Source organism: Henckelia pumila, chromosome 1 (genome assembly GCF_033568475.1).
Source record: "Henckelia pumila isolate YLH828 chromosome 1, ASM3356847v2, whole genome shotgun sequence".
NCBI classification, from domain to species: Eukaryota; Viridiplantae; Streptophyta; class Magnoliopsida; order Lamiales; family Gesneriaceae; genus Henckelia; species Henckelia pumila.
The window spans coordinates 131,441,025-131,456,526 of record NC_133120.1 but is presented as its reverse complement, the minus strand read 5'-3'; the positions used below and the strand labels follow the sequence as shown (position 1 = coordinate 131,456,526).

The 15,502-nt window shown below is 34.4% G+C and overlaps 2 protein-coding genes and 1 pseudogene across 3 annotated transcripts; 2 read left to right on the top strand and 1 right to left on the bottom strand.

Annotated features, from left to right (window-relative positions):
- Positions 1-477: 477 nt before the first annotated feature.
- LOC140884884 (protein HIGH CHLOROPHYLL FLUORESCENCE PHENOTYPE 244, chloroplastic-like) lies at positions 478-3,724 on the top strand. Its single transcript, XM_073291769.1, has 8 exons — positions 478-694; positions 789-1,006; positions 1,906-2,004; positions 2,145-2,339; positions 2,620-2,712; positions 2,786-2,881; positions 3,070-3,210; positions 3,445-3,724. Exons 1-8 carry the CDS (start codon positions 541-543, stop codon positions 3,619-3,621), a joined length of 1,173 nt encoding a protein of 390 aa, XP_073147870.1. The 5' UTR covers positions 478-540; the 3' UTR covers positions 3,622-3,724.
- A 2,349-nt stretch (positions 3,725-6,073) lies between these two features.
- Positions 6,074-10,365, top strand: LOC140874046 (serine/threonine-protein kinase BSK1-like; annotated as a pseudogene).
- A 259-nt stretch (positions 10,366-10,624) lies between these two features.
- LOC140874151 (NAC domain-containing protein 6-like) lies at positions 10,625-12,371 on the bottom strand. 2 transcript variants are annotated; one of them, XM_073277500.1, is made up of 3 exons: positions 12,133-12,371; positions 11,424-11,691; positions 10,625-11,310 (listed from the first exon to the last, which is right to left on the bottom strand). In XM_073277500.1, the coding sequence occupies exons 1-3, from the start codon at positions 12,314-12,316 to the stop codon at positions 10,929-10,931; spliced, it is 834 nt and encodes a 277-aa protein (XP_073133601.1). In that variant the 5' UTR covers positions 12,317-12,371; the 3' UTR covers positions 10,625-10,928. The 2 variants fall into 2 exon arrangements, with proteins under 2 accessions (XP_073133601.1, XP_073133554.1); XM_073277453.1 differs by having other exon boundaries at positions 11,140-11,306; positions 11,407-11,691; positions 12,133-12,370.
- Between the last annotated feature and the right edge of the window lie 3,131 nt (positions 12,372-15,502).

Sequence of the window (15,502 nt, the reverse complement as noted above, 5' to 3'; positions counted from 1 at the left end):
ATCATAAAAAATAAACTAAACTGAAATTTTTTATTTGGTCATACCAACCTACACACCTTTTTTTTTTTTTCTATATCATTCCACCTTCTCAGCAGAATAAAAAGATTATTATTATTATTATTATTATTATTATTATTATTATTATATAAGTACATAAGAAATCGAAGTATAAGATGGACTCGACTTGCGCCGTCATGATGTCAAATTAAATTTACATTTATAATATTTTTATTTTAACTAAATTAAACCAAATTTTAATATTAACCAAAAAAATGGGAAAAAAATTATTCTCCTACTAATATATTCGAAAAATCATTGTGTACCTTTCGAAATCGGTTTTCCAAAATAATATCCAAAAAAAAAAAAATCGGTTTTCTAAAAACAAAAAAACTTGCATATATTATTATTATTATTAAAAAAATGATTTGATGCGTAATCCATAGTTGCAGACGTGGCATGTTGTGCATCTGTAGTCCCCTTCCACTACACTGGAGAGTAGAGAAAAGAAAGCAAGCAAAAAAGGTGGTTGATTTATAATTTATGGCCGCTTCAACTCTCCACCCCCAATTTCCCACCCTCACGCTCCGCCGTCCGCAGCCATCCTCCCTTTCCTGGCGGCGCAATTTGGCTCCGGACTCCGTCGCGTCCACCTCCCCTCACTCCTCTTCCTCCGCTACGATTCTTACTTCTAAAGGTGATGATCCCTTTCAGTTTGACGCGCCATTTTGTATCACTGCTCTTTGTTGTCGATAGCGTTTGTGATTGATTGTCTCTAGCTTTTGATTTAGGCAGGGGCAATGGAGCTTTGATCAAATGCGCCGCTGTGAATTTGGCCCCGGGGACTCCTGTCAGGCCTACCAGCATACTGGTGGTAGGAGCCACGGGAACGTTGGGCAGGCAGATTGTGAGGCGGGCGTTGGATGAAGGATATGATGTTCGGTGCCTCGTCAGGCCTCGCCCTGCTCCTGCTGATTTCCTCCGTGACTGGGGCGCCACTGTTGTCAATGTAAACTCACTGCTTAATATGTGAGCTTGATGTTAGTACAGTAATCATTATGCTGCACTTTACTCGTTAGTTGTGTGCAAGTCACGACCGTGCTAAACTTGGCCTAGGCATTCATGTGTTTTTTAAGCGGCTTTTTGGAATTTGGAGCGTCTGTTTTGATCTTTTTCTTCTTCTTTGTTTTTTTTTTTTGCCTTCTGCCAGAATGATGTCTATAACCCCGATGTTAGAACTGTGATTTCGTGCACAAGGTAGATTCGGTGTTTTTGCCAAAATGGAAGAATTCAAGTTTTATCCTTTTTATGGCTATATATATAAAAACCTTCTATATCGAGGTGAGGGATAGGCGCGGTGTTGTCTAGTTTTGAATCAATGATCAATTCATGGAGAGAAAGTTCTCATTTACAAAACGGAAGGCATGAGGTCGGTAAAAGAAATTACAAGAATTAATCCAAAGACAAATTAAAATTGATAGATGAGGAGGAGCCAGGGGAGGAGATATGAGACCTGACGGAATCTAAATCTCGTCATCCGTGTCTAATGAGAAGACCTCTAGGAAAGCTGAAGTAAGTTTTGGATACTAACCATAGAAACCTTCAAGGATTGACTTCCATTGGCTAGGCTGTTTGCTATATTGTTGTCATATATGCAATACATGTTGATATTAGCATTCATTACATGGAACAGATACTGAATCTTTCAGTGTTCCTTTGCTTCCATCGTCAAGAGCTTTGATTCTTCGTAACATTTATTGTTGCTTGAGGATCAACTTCTGATGAAATTACTTGTGTGTTTAGCTTGTCAATGACTCATTTTAACTGTGTAATCTGAAATCTAGGCATCTATGAAAATCATTACTGCCATGGTACGATAATGTACTGAATCACGGTGTTTCTGTGCAGGCAGACTTGAGCAAACCTGAGACAATACCAGCGACATTGGTTGGCATCCATACAGTTATTGACTGTGCTACAGGACGACCGGAGGAACCCATAAAAACTGTGAGGATACTTGCCAACAATCTGATTGTATTGCCAGTTACACAGTAGGATCGATGTTAGGAGGGTTATTGAATTCCTACAATAATTTCCATTTAATATTTTACATAAAATCTGCCATACTTAGTTCACCTTCACTTTAGGTAGATTGGAAAGGAAAAGTTGCTCTCATTCAATGCGCAAAGGCCATGGGAATCCAAAAATTTGTCTTCTTTTCAATCCATAACTGTGATAAGCATCCTGAAGTTCCACTTATGGAGATCAAACACTGCACTGAGAAATTTATCCGCGATTCAGGCCTGAATCACATCACCATCCGGCTATGTGGTTTCATGCAGGTGAATGCCTTCTTTTTGTTTAATGTTTCAGTGTTTTTTAATTTCTTTTCCAATTTCTTTGGTACTCTTGCCTTCCACGTCAACTGCGAAACAATGAAAAATTACGTGCAATCTTTTTGTTTACCCTAGAGTTTGTTACAACTTTTCTCTTTGACATGTTATAGTTTGTGATTCTTCTCTCTGTACCATCTTTCTTCATCGTTTTGTTCTGCTTTGTTTCAAATCTTTGACATCTGAACCAGTTTAGTCATATCTGTGTGGTGTTTCACTATCTTTCCAGGGTCTGATTGGGCAGTACGCTGTGCCCATATTGGAAGAGAAATCTGTTTGGGGTACCGACGCTCCCACAAGAATAGCGTATATGGACACCCAAGTAAACTTTTATAGCTTAATCTGGTAATTTTGCGTATAATTAAAGTCCTCAAACAGTTACCCTATATTTCCAGGATATTGCTCGTTTAACATTTATAGCTATACGAAATGAGAATGTCAACGGAAAACTCCTTACTTTTGCTGGGCCTCGTGCTTGGACAACTCAAGAGGTAAAGAACAATGACATGCCCTCAATTTGAGAAATAGTTGTTTGTGGAGATGTGGTGGTGGCTATTTTCAACACTCCTGTTCTTGTGTCTTGAGAATGTATTATTCATTCTTTCTCGTCCCAGGCATGCCCCGGTTTACCAACTGTAAAATCAATTTTATGATTTGAAATCATGTGTAATTTTTACAGGTGATAACCTTGTGCGAGAGACTCGCCGGTCAAGATGCAAACGTTACCACAGTTCCCGTCTCAATTTTAAGATTCACTCGCCAGTTGACTCGTTTGTTTGAGTGGACAAACGATGTCGCTGATAGATTGGCATTTTCTGAGGTATTAATACATTACTTTTTCCAGGTTCGGCATAGCAACTACAAATTTTCCATGGAGTTTATTTATCAGTTGAACTGAGACTGCAGCATGCATCTATGTACTTGATCGAATTGGAATTATCGATTTTCTTTAATAATCTTTGATTGATTTGCTTCATAAACAGTGGGCTAACGATCTGTAGTTGGAATTTTGTAATTGACGCAAAACTCCAAATGAATTCTTTCTTTCTTGTAGGTTCTTAGTAGTGATACAGTTTTCTCCAACCCAATGACTGAGACATATAATCTTCTTGGAGTGGAAGCCAAAGATATTAGCACGCTAGAGAAATATCTGCAGGATTATTTCACAAACATATTGAAGAAGCTGAAAGACCTCAAAGCACAGTCCAAGCAAACTGACATTTACTTTTGATCACAATTTCTTCATACGGCAAGGTTTTTAATTCTCTCATGCATCATATAAAATTATGTGTGTTGGATTATTATTATTTTTTAAAAACTTTTTTGAGAATTGATTCTTGTTTTTTTTACCAACTTTTCTTGTATCACTAAGAACTTTGATAGTGAAATTTGTATTATATGATGTTATAAACACGGAGCGAAAATGTCTATTTTCGATTTAGCTGTCAAATTCCACTTTTATTTATTGCGACTAGGGATGGCAACGGGGCGGGTCTGGAGCGGGTTTGGTTAAACCCGTGACCCGCCCCGCTTCCCTTTGGACCCGCCCCGCGAACCCAGCGGGTCCAATCCGGGTTAGACCCGTTGGACCCGTCAAAAATTAAATATTTTTAAATTTATTAAATTAAAAAGTTTAAAAGTTTAAAAAATCATTAAATTAAATTTCAAATATATATTTATAATATTTAAGACAAAAAAAATATTTTCATAAGTTAAAATTTATCAACTTGTAATTAATTAATAATTATTAGCCCAAAAAATATTATAATTATATATTTTTATACTAAACATATCATAATAAAATAAAGTCATTTCAATCAAATAATATTATAATCTCAAATTATAGATAAAATATTATTATTTAGTATAAAAATATAATTATACATTATTAATATTACATATATATTTTATATTTATATATATAAATGTATATTTTAAATATATATATACATATAAATATTATGGCAGGGCGAGTCAGGGGCGGGTTTCGCCAAACCCGAGACCCACCCCAGAATCACTTGGGAGGGTCTAGATCCGCCCGTCGGGGCGGGTTTGATGCCCGACCCATTCCTAATTGCGACTTTAGAGGAACTTGCCAAATGATTTTGAAAGTGTGGATTTATTTTTGATTTGTTTTAAGTAACTTTAATTGGAAGTTATTGTTGGAAGTTAAATGCTGTCAAGGATAAGACATATTTGGACAGCTAATTCATAATGGCTAGCGTTACAAAAGAGAAGCCCCTACAAGCCATTTCTCTCTTTTGGTAGTCGTGGACCACCAATCAATTTATTAACACTATGATGACGATGTAAGAATTAAAAGCTTAGGATATGTTATTATTTCGTTTTTTTTTGGGGCAATTTATTTCGTATTTAATATAGTAGTAAACGGAACACTGATAAATTTTATGGGCTCTTATAAAAAGTAACAAGGTATTTGGATATTATTGTACCAAAACAATTTAAATTAAACTGTCTATGCACGTGTAGTCATTTTAATGAATACATGCAGAGTGTGGGTATTTGTTTTTGTACGTGAGAACCATTAAACAAATTGTGGATGGATGCATTTTAAAACAATGGATGACATCGAACTATCCATTATTTATAGATAGTACTCTTCTATAACTAATGACCTGGTAAATTTAAGTTTTGGAGTTCATATGTTCATATTAGATTTCTCCACTTCAAATATATCGCGGTCATTAGATGTAGAATTTTTATGACATATACGAATTTTTCATTGTTATGAGTGCAATAATAATCCTCAATAATAATCACTTGCTTGAGATGATAATGATTTCATATTTTCATATATTCATTGAGTTAACGTAAATAATCAAATCGATTATCAAGAAAGAAAAGATTTGGATATTTTATTATACTATGAAGTAAGCACAACATGTGGTGTTTTGCATATTTTTTTATATATAAGACAATCAATTTACCATTTATGCATCTCTCGTATTGTAAAAAATACATCATCATGTTGTGCTTAAAGTCGAGATGAGAATTCAAATCGGAATTAGTTCCACAATAGTCTATAATGATCAATCTGATCCATCCATCCTTTGTCTCCCACGTGTCCTCTTGAGACAAGAACTTCTCCCTCGCCCGATACATGACAAAAACTTGAGAATTATTAGGCCATAAAGTATTGTATTTATCGTATAAAAATAGCATCCAATTAATTATAATAACTCACTAAAAAAAAGAAGAAGAAAATAATGGACTAAACAACGTCACCAAGAATCATTAGCCATAATTTAATATCTAATCTTCAATATTCCACAGCTAAACCAGCCTGAAACTCCACTAAATCAAATCATTAATTCTTCCATAATTAATTAATTATTAATTAATTAATTAATGCCAACAACCTTCGACATGTTTGTATAGATTAATGGTTATTATGGTCCCTCGTACTGTTTGTTCGAGTGATTTAAGGTTACAACTGCAACAGTATGTATACAACGGTAGTAAAACAATCATTTTAACTGCATGTAACAAAGTTAAAGATTGATGAAAAAGTGTGAAAAGAGATTAAGCTTTTGATAATTTTGTTACTAATTATTATATTACTATAAGATTTCAAGAACAAACGGGGAAAGAAATGATAAAGATCCCTTTTTTATTTATATATAAATTAAAATATAAATATATGTAACTGTTCCAAATTATTCTCAAAACTGTATGTATTGTTGGGCTCTTTTCTTTTATCATAATCGTAGGCTTGGGACCTGAAAGGGAGAGGGTGATTGTACATTGAGCAGAGAAGTGGAAGAGGGTATTTGAACAGTATTGCAGAGTGTTTGTGCAATGGGCTGCTTAGCTTCAAAGTTTCCTCCAGATGAAGCGCAGGCGGGGAACGATAAGGTCAAGGCGCACGGCCCATCTCCGACTTCTGCCGGCCGACACCAGCCCGCGGGACCCGACTCGGGGGTAGCTGCCACCGGGGTTCCATCCTTTTCCGAGTTCTCCTTCGCGGACCTCAAGTCTGCTACAAATAACTTCAGCCCGGATTTTATCGTCTCAGAAAGCGGTGAAAAAGCCCCGAATATTGTTTACAAAGGCCGCCTCCAGAACGGCCGGTGGATCGCCGTCAAGAAGTTTCCTAAGATGGCTTGGTCGGACCCGAAACAGTTTGCGGTATTGTAATTTTATGATAGACGCTATGTGTGTGTGTTAGTGTGTATCTAATCTGGTGGAATTCTATGTTGAAATAGCTGAGTTATGCCATGGATTGTTTTGTGTTGTAGGAGGAGGCATGGAGAGTCGGCAAGTTGAGGAACCAAAGGCTGGCGAATTTAATAGGGTATTGTTGTGATGGTGATGATAGGTTGCTGGTTGCAGAATTCATGACCAATGATACGCTTGCTAAGCATTTATTTCATTGTATGTTATCCTTGTTTCTTGCATTTCTGAGATTTTGCTTTTTAAGCAACGCCAAATTTGTTATCATACCCTATCAATAAGTTGACACTATTCTTCGCAATCTTTTCCTGAAATGATTTACAAATTAATGTGCTCTTGGGACCTAAAGATGATATTTAGAAAATATGATTTTCGGTAGGTTGTTATTGTGATAATCGAGATTTTGGGCTGGTTGTGTTACATAAAAATATATATCTATACATAAAGACAGTTTTGAGTGATATTATTATCCCATTAAATTTTATAGGGGAGAGTCAGACCATTGAATGGGCCATGCGCTTGAGAGTAGCACTCTATATAGCTGAAGCATTGGCTTACTGTAGCAATGAAGGTCATCCGTTGTATCACGACCTCAATGCCTACAGGGTTCTCTTCGATGGGGTATTTTCCTATCTTTGGTTCGTCATTACGAATAGAATCAGCCGCCCACTTGTTTGTACTAGAGTATTCTTGTGCTATTATTATTTTCTTTAGATCTTGAAGGATGGAAATATGAGTGGACTTTGCAGGATGGTGATCCTAGGCTTTCATGTTTTGGTTTGATGAAAAACAGCCAGGATGGAAAAAGTTACAGCACAAATCTTGCCTACACTCCCCCAGAATATCTAAAAAATGGTAATTTTCAGTTACATAAATTTTCGCTTGATTTGCTATTGAAGGGAAACTCTTTATTTTGAGTGTGGGAACTTTTGTTTGTTTGAATCTATTAATCCTTCTTGTACAACTCATGAGCATCTTCCAACCTGTACTATACTGTTGTGTTTTATCCTCCATTTCTTTAGCACAATAATTTAATTTGGTACTTGTTCTCGTGGATATCTGATCAGTCTAAAATTCTTAATTGGAAAGCATGCTTGTGATGGTAGGACTAGTTAGCGGATGAGTATCTTGGTTTCTTTAAGATGACGCAACTGTTCCTGTCTTCCTGAAATCTCAACTGATTTCAAGGGCTAACTGGATATGAACTTATGAAGTTTTGAGCGGGCAGTTGACAAAATTTTTCACATTTTAAGTTATACTTGTCTGGTTCTTATGCAGTAAGGCTTGCGAATGTGAATGATAAATATTGCGTTCAAGCTTCAATTAGATATTTTCATGATTCACGCTAGTCTACCCGACTTAATAGCATATTGATTGTTTTCCTGTCATATATCCTAAATTATCTCTCAGCTTATGCGACGACAACTATCTTTTTAAAATTAAGCCATCATATATCCCAAAAGCGAAAGAAATTAAAGCCTGTGATATTTCCATTCTCACGACTCATTATTACTGGGGTTGCATTAATTTTATTGTTAAGGTGTGAGGCTGTTAGCCGTGAGCAAGCAACTGCTAGCTTCCATTTCCCATGCATAACTCTTTATTTTGTATCGTAGGTAGGGTAACACCACAAAGTGTCATATACAGCTTTGGCACTGTACTCTTGGATCTGCTAAGTGGAAAGCACATTCCTCCAAGTCATGTGAGTAGCTTATATTTTAAATGGGCGACGTGGTACGTGAAATTACTTTGTTGCACATAAAACTTTAGCGATTTGGGAATCACATTATAAACGGTGATGTTAATGGCTGGTCCCTCCATATATATGAATTATGATATTTCTGGAATGGTTTGATAAACACGAATTATGTGCAGGCTCTTGATATGATACGAGGTAAAAACATCATTCTACTGATGGATTCACATTTGGAGGGAAGGTTTTCTACAGAAGAAGCTACAATAGTTGTCGGTCTTGCTTCACGTTGTTTGCAATATGAACCTAGGGAAAGGCCTAATGTAAAGGATCTTGTTTCTACTCTTTCTCCACTACAACCAAAATCAGATGTATGAATCTCAACTCTATTCCTTATCTTTCCATTTGGTACGACAATTTTTATTATACACAAGGGAATATTTTTTGTTTTTTTTAAAAAAAATTAAATTACAAATCAGACACCTCTAAAATAAAAGACATCCAGAATTCGTCATGTAGTTATTGCATTGTAGCCACTTTTATTGTAAAAAATGTCTTCCTCCAAACCTCACAGATGACCAGCCATCCTGTTACCTAATGTTTAAGAGCAATAAAATGTTTCTCATACACAATAGCATTCCTCTTTTCCCTATGAATACTTTATATCAGATGTTGCATGAAGCAATGCTCGTTATTCTACTGACAGTCTCATAAATTTGAAAGTGACTGGATGCAATTTGATGGCTTTAGGTTCCCTCTCATGTAATGCTTGGGATTTCGAAGCACGAAGAAGCACCCGCAACACCTCAACGCCCTCTTTCACCAATGGGCGAGGCCTGTTCTCGTATGGACCTTACAGCAATACACCAAATACTGGTGACCACCCACTATCGGGATGATGAAGGAACAAACGAGGTATTATGTATCATAATTGTTGATGCACATACGCATCCCTCTAATTTTAGTTTCTATGTTTTAAATGCCATTTTTCAAATTATCCTCCAGTTGTCGTTTCAAGAATGGACCCAGCAGATGAGAGATATGTTAGATGCTAGAAAGCGCGGTGATTATGCATTCCGTGACAAGGACTTTAAGACTGCTATCGATTGTTATTCACAGGTTTGGGCTTTCATTATTTCCTGCTGTTGTTATGGGACGTGAATGAGTAATTGCTTGCATTTATAACTTAACACATTTAACATCCTGGATTATGGAGAGAAAATGTGAACGTAAATGTAAAGAAATGAAAACCAAGTGGTGCTCCTTCTCATTTGTTGCTCGAGTCCCTCTTACTGCCTTAACTAGAGAGGCAAAACAAAATTTGACCAGTGAAAATGCAGTGGTAATGATTCTATTCTAAAGGACTGAAATTCCCTATTGGAGATGAACCCAAAACAAGGTTAAAAAGATTGTTTCTTATAAAAAAACGAAACGAGGTTAAAAAGAAAAAATTCAGATGCTGCCCTCTTTTGCATCTATGTTTAGTAGAGATTCCAGCATCTCAGAAACCAAGCAATGGATGCTTGTAGTTGTCTGAGAAGTTTGTTCGACGGTAAAAAGCAAAGTGTTGTTTCTTTACATCACCTAACCTTATAATGGTTTATTTTCATATTGAACATGCAGTTTATCGACGTAGGAACTATGGTTTCACCAACAGTGTATGCACGGCGTAGTTTATGTTATCTGATGTGTGATCAAGCTGATGTGGCCCTTCGAGATGCAATGCAAGCACAGATTGTGCATCCAGACTGGGCTACAGCATTCTACATGCAGTCGGTCGCCCTTGCCAAACTGGACATGCACCAGATGCTGCCGACATGTTAAAGGAAGCTGCTGGACTCGAAGAAAAGAGGCAAAAAGCAGGTGGGAGAGGATGATCATCGTTCTTGCCATCAAGTTTGTATATTTTTTGTGGGTTAGAAGGTAGCTTGTATTTTTCCCACAATTGTAAAAGTACCTTTTGGCCCCGTATGTTGCATTAATTCTTCGCATATTTGAACCGCAGAGCACTTGCAAATGCAAGGAATTAGTTGTATATCTTGTGATAATGTATGTTTTTGTTTATGAATGGTTAATTCATTTTATTTTTGAATGAATTCTACATGTCGGAAGGACTCGTGAAATGTTGCTAAGCGTTTAGTAAAGCTTAAGTTTGTTGGATAATTGTAAGTTTCATAAGTTGGAAATTAGTAAAACAATTATTTCAATATTTAAAAATTAATTATGCAAATTTTTAAAAACTGTCATTAATTAAAATGCTAAATAAGACAAAAACATGGTTTATGCCAACAATTATTTATATTATTATTACAATGGAGTGAGGTGTTTTGTTATGATGTGTTGAATATAATGTAAAACAATCATTTTGATATTAAACGTCAACTAAGTTGCACATGAATGAAAACTACCAGTGGTTTTATTACAAAGTACTCCACTAATATTATGCATGTTAGCAGCCACATTGTTCTTTATACATATTGATCCCTCAGGCCCTTTACTCAGTCTTCCCTGATCATGAAACACAAGATCGTGTCGGCATCCGAACTCGAATCCTTACTGTCCAAACGCGAAGCCTAAGATACGCACATGCATACATAATAGTTTATATGAATTGATAATTATAGACATATATAGTTAATAGTAGTTTAAGATTAGCAGAGTGGCAAGAAATTGTTGCAGTTATCAAGCCAAGGACTTCTCAATTGTGCCCAGAAGGAGTCTTGAGTCCAGTCCATGTCCAGTTTAGGCAGCTGCAGATCCACAAAATTCTCATGCCCATTAGGTAAATTCAACTTGCTGCAACCTCTCCCTGATCCTGCTGTATAATCCATACTCGTCGCCGTCGCCGTCGCCGTCCCCGTCTCTACTAGAAATGTTGTGTCTTGTTCATACTCTTTCTTGAATCCCATGTCAGCATCGATTTGATCGCAGGACGATATGGAGTCCATGGCTGGTTCTTCCATTGCTGCCATCTGCTCCAGCGCCTTCAGAGGCGTCGCCTTTCTGTATACTTTACACAACACTATGTCCTGCATTAAACCAAGAAAACCAACTCAGAATATTAACCAAATTTCATATAAGATAAAAAAAAGCAAAGCACCTATATATGTATGAAGCAGATGATATTACCTTGTGTGGAAGTGTGGGACTGATGGGAGAATGTATCAGGTAAACGATATTCGTTCATGATCCAATCCGTCTTTCTTCCTCGGGGAGCTCTGCCTTCATAGAACACCAGAGTTTTCCTGAATCCCAGCATCTTCTTGGGATCCGACAGGCTCAGTATTTTGCGGTCCGAGCCGGTTGCCTTCCAGAAGCCACGCTCCGTGGTTCGATTAGGCCTGCCTCCACTGCCGTGTTTCCTGTCCCTTGGCACGAAGAAGTACCATTCTCTCTCGCCGATTTTCGCCAGCCCTGTCCATGTTTCATTCCATCAAATGATCAATATCACTTCTTGCTTATTCTTCTTATGTGTTTACATGTAAGCTTAGGGATGATTCTATGCTAACTCATGAGAATCCAACGACCCATATCTTTTGTGTTTGAGACTTTTAAGTGAACATTTCAAATGCAAAAAAAATTGGGCCCTTGAAATGTAGCAGCATAGACTGACCCGTAACTTAGATAGAAACTAGCTAACTTTACATGTAAGCTTAGGGATGATTATATGCTACCTCATTCGGACGGTGCCCAAATGAGAATCGAACGACCCATATCTTTTTGTGTTTGAAACCTTTACGTGAACATCTTAAATACAAAAAAAATTGGGCCATTCAATGTAGGGGCACAGACTGACCCGTAACTTAGATAGAAACTAGCTAACAGGTTGTTTTACAATTTATGTATATACAAAACCTGGCAACTCCCGGGGATGGTGATTGTAGATGTTCAAGATTCCGATGATATCGCCGCGCAGTTTCTTGCCGATCACCCTGGTTTTGAGGTAAAAATTGAGCAACTCTTCCTCGGTGGGGTGAAACCTGAAACCCGGCAACTCCAACTCGAGTCTTGATTCGTCCATAGCTATGCATTCATTCATGTATATGACTATATATTGTGCAGGACACTTGATTCTGTCCACTGAGGCTTCTTCCATGTATATATATATATATATATATATATATATAACCATTATAGCTAGTGTTGTGAAAGAGACTCATGTGAAGACTAGTTCACGCGGTTTTTAGACTCGTGTTCTTGGGAGATTATTATAAACTTTAGTTTAATTGAATGGGTAACTCTTAGTGATAAATCTAATGTTTCATATTTTGAGACGTCAGTGATATAACATTAATTATAGTCATGACTCATATGTAGATTAGTAGTTAGTATTTTTGTGTACGCGTTCTGTACTTATGAAGTTTGTGTTTTTTAAAGAAAAAAAATTAAAAATTAAAAAATATAGTGTTTTCATAAATAAATACCGACTAAAACGCAACAAAAACGTCAATTTTACAAGTGAGTGATATTTTCGTAATTAAAAACACACCCAAAGTCACAAAATTAATATTGTTTTGATAAATAAGAAAAAAATCTAATGGTTAAGAAAAGATAATGTCGTATACAATGACTAATTTACCTAATAATTTTGGTTTTGTTGTGAATTAAGTTAGGATATTTATCTCAAGATTTATCAATCAATCGAAAGTTTGTTAATTTAAAGATCTCTACTATGATAATATGGTAAGATATATAATTCATGTGATATATAATCTAAGTACTATCATTGGTGTAGGATTTTAAGCGTTGAGTAAATAAAATCCACTTAATTAAATTCCATCTTATTATTTTTTGCTCACAAGGGATTTTTTAAATTGTGAAGACGAAATGATCATATATTTTCTATGATATTAAAATCCAAAAAAAAAGTGGTATAAAATGTTATCAATCCCAGAGAGAAACAATATGTCTAGACCACGAGGAATTGACAACTTTTTGGAATTTCGTCAATCTTTGAATCGGTCATGCAAGAAAATCCCTACTTTTTGGTTGTCTGATAATTTCTCATTTTCCTTATGGAATTTGAACCATCAAATAATCTACAGTATTCTTGGGAAAAAAATTTTCACTGTAGTGAGAAAAACAATACAGGATACTGTGCATTAAAATAGACATAATTTTAATATTTTATGTGTATAATTAATTAAATAATTAATTATTTAATCATATAATATGTATTACAGAAGACTATTAAATTCTTTTGATTCATATTTTTATGTCAGGCGTCTTCAATAATATTAAAATCGTCTTATGTATTCAATTTGTTCACAATGGGACTCAAATAGTTTTTTTCTATCATAATTTTTCATGGATGAATCAAGATTTTCAACATCTTACTATATTATTGCACCATTCAGTAACCAAATTAAAATTAATTTGGTGAAAACAAAAACGAAATATCTAAAATATTTTTCAAAAAGCCAAAAAAATTAACAAAAATTTTTATCTCTATTTTAAATTTCATTTGTTCGTGACAATCTCCATTTTTGTGATTTCATTTTATTTTCAAATCTAAATTGATCTGAAACTAAAATATAATACATGTATACGATAAATAATATTCATATTTTAATCATGTAGGCAACTTATTATTTTCAATTTAAATTGATTTGAAACAAACATATAATATATGTTCATAATAAATAATATTCATATTTTAATCACACACAATGCGGCGCAACTAATTATCATAATTATCATTATGGTTTGATTACCATTTCCTCGTTCTCTATCTATCTAATTACAATTTGTTTCTTCCTTCGTGATTTAATTGGCATCCCACTTAAAAGATTTATCAATATGACAATATCTCTCCCAGAGGTCAGGAGTTCGATTTTCCCTACCAACATTTTTTTGAACTAGTCTGTCACACAGGACTTGCCTAGTACGATTTATCTAATTAACGTAGTTTGCAGGCTATTGTGTTAGTTCAGGGAGTGCGCACCGAATATAACGGCTGCGGGTTCCCACGTCACAAATATATGACAATATCTCCCGTCCAACTTTAATTTGATGATTTTTTCCCCTTTTGTTTCCTTTGATATCCCTACAAATACTTTGGTGTCATAATGGATATACCTAAAAAAACTAATAAATTTTCTATCAATCATAATTTTATAATTTGAAATTTTGGAAAGAATTTGTAAATTAATATGTAGATATGTGTATTTCAGTTCTATATTTTTAGCATTTATTTAATTAAAAAATTATATAAATTAGTAAAAAGTTAACCAATTCTTCAAACATGCTTTGAACAATATAGGAGGTTTTACATTTGTTGGTGCATATATAATTCAGAACCAGTGCTAGAAAAAATATCGAATTTTTGGTATATATTATTGTACCGGAAAAAATACAATTTTTTCGATACGTTAACGGTAACAATATGAAATTTAAAATTTTCGAATGTACCGGAATACCAAAACAATGTATAAGAATTTATATATTTTAAACAATAAATTTAAAATATAAGTATTTTGGGTATAAAAAAGTATATACTAATACCGTACAAATTTTTTTTGCATACCGTAATATTGTACGGTATACCACCTCTATAATGAAAACATCATATATATATATATATATATATATATATATATATTTATTGAAATTTAAAAACAAAAAGCTCATTATAAATACCAAATTCTAATTGACTGTGCGATATAATGTATTATCTAAATTACTGATTAAGATGATAACAAATTTAAAAATATGACAAACAAATCATTTTTATTTATTTATTATTTTTGTATTATATATATCTATATATATACACACACGCACGGAAAGAACACGTGATGCACATAAAAAAATTGTAATTATATATTTGTTTATTAATATATAATACATAATATAAAAAAATATTTGATGAACAATATTAATTAACACATAATATGCTTAATTAATCGTGGGATAATAAATTAAAAAATAAAAAAACAAAAGAAAATTCACAATTTAAAGTGGTGATATATTAATATATATGTAAACTAAAAAAATAATAATAGTAATAATAATATATGTTAGATTAAAAGTATCATATCATCGTATAAGCAGAAATATGATATTCAGTATTCTTACGATAATGCATGTATCATATAATATATTAACCCTTTTTTAAAATCCAGAATGGTGCCTTATTTTTCCATTATATTATTTTTAACGTTCAAGATCATTAATTTAATTATCATTTTAAAATATAAAATCATTAATATTGTTGGAACTGTAT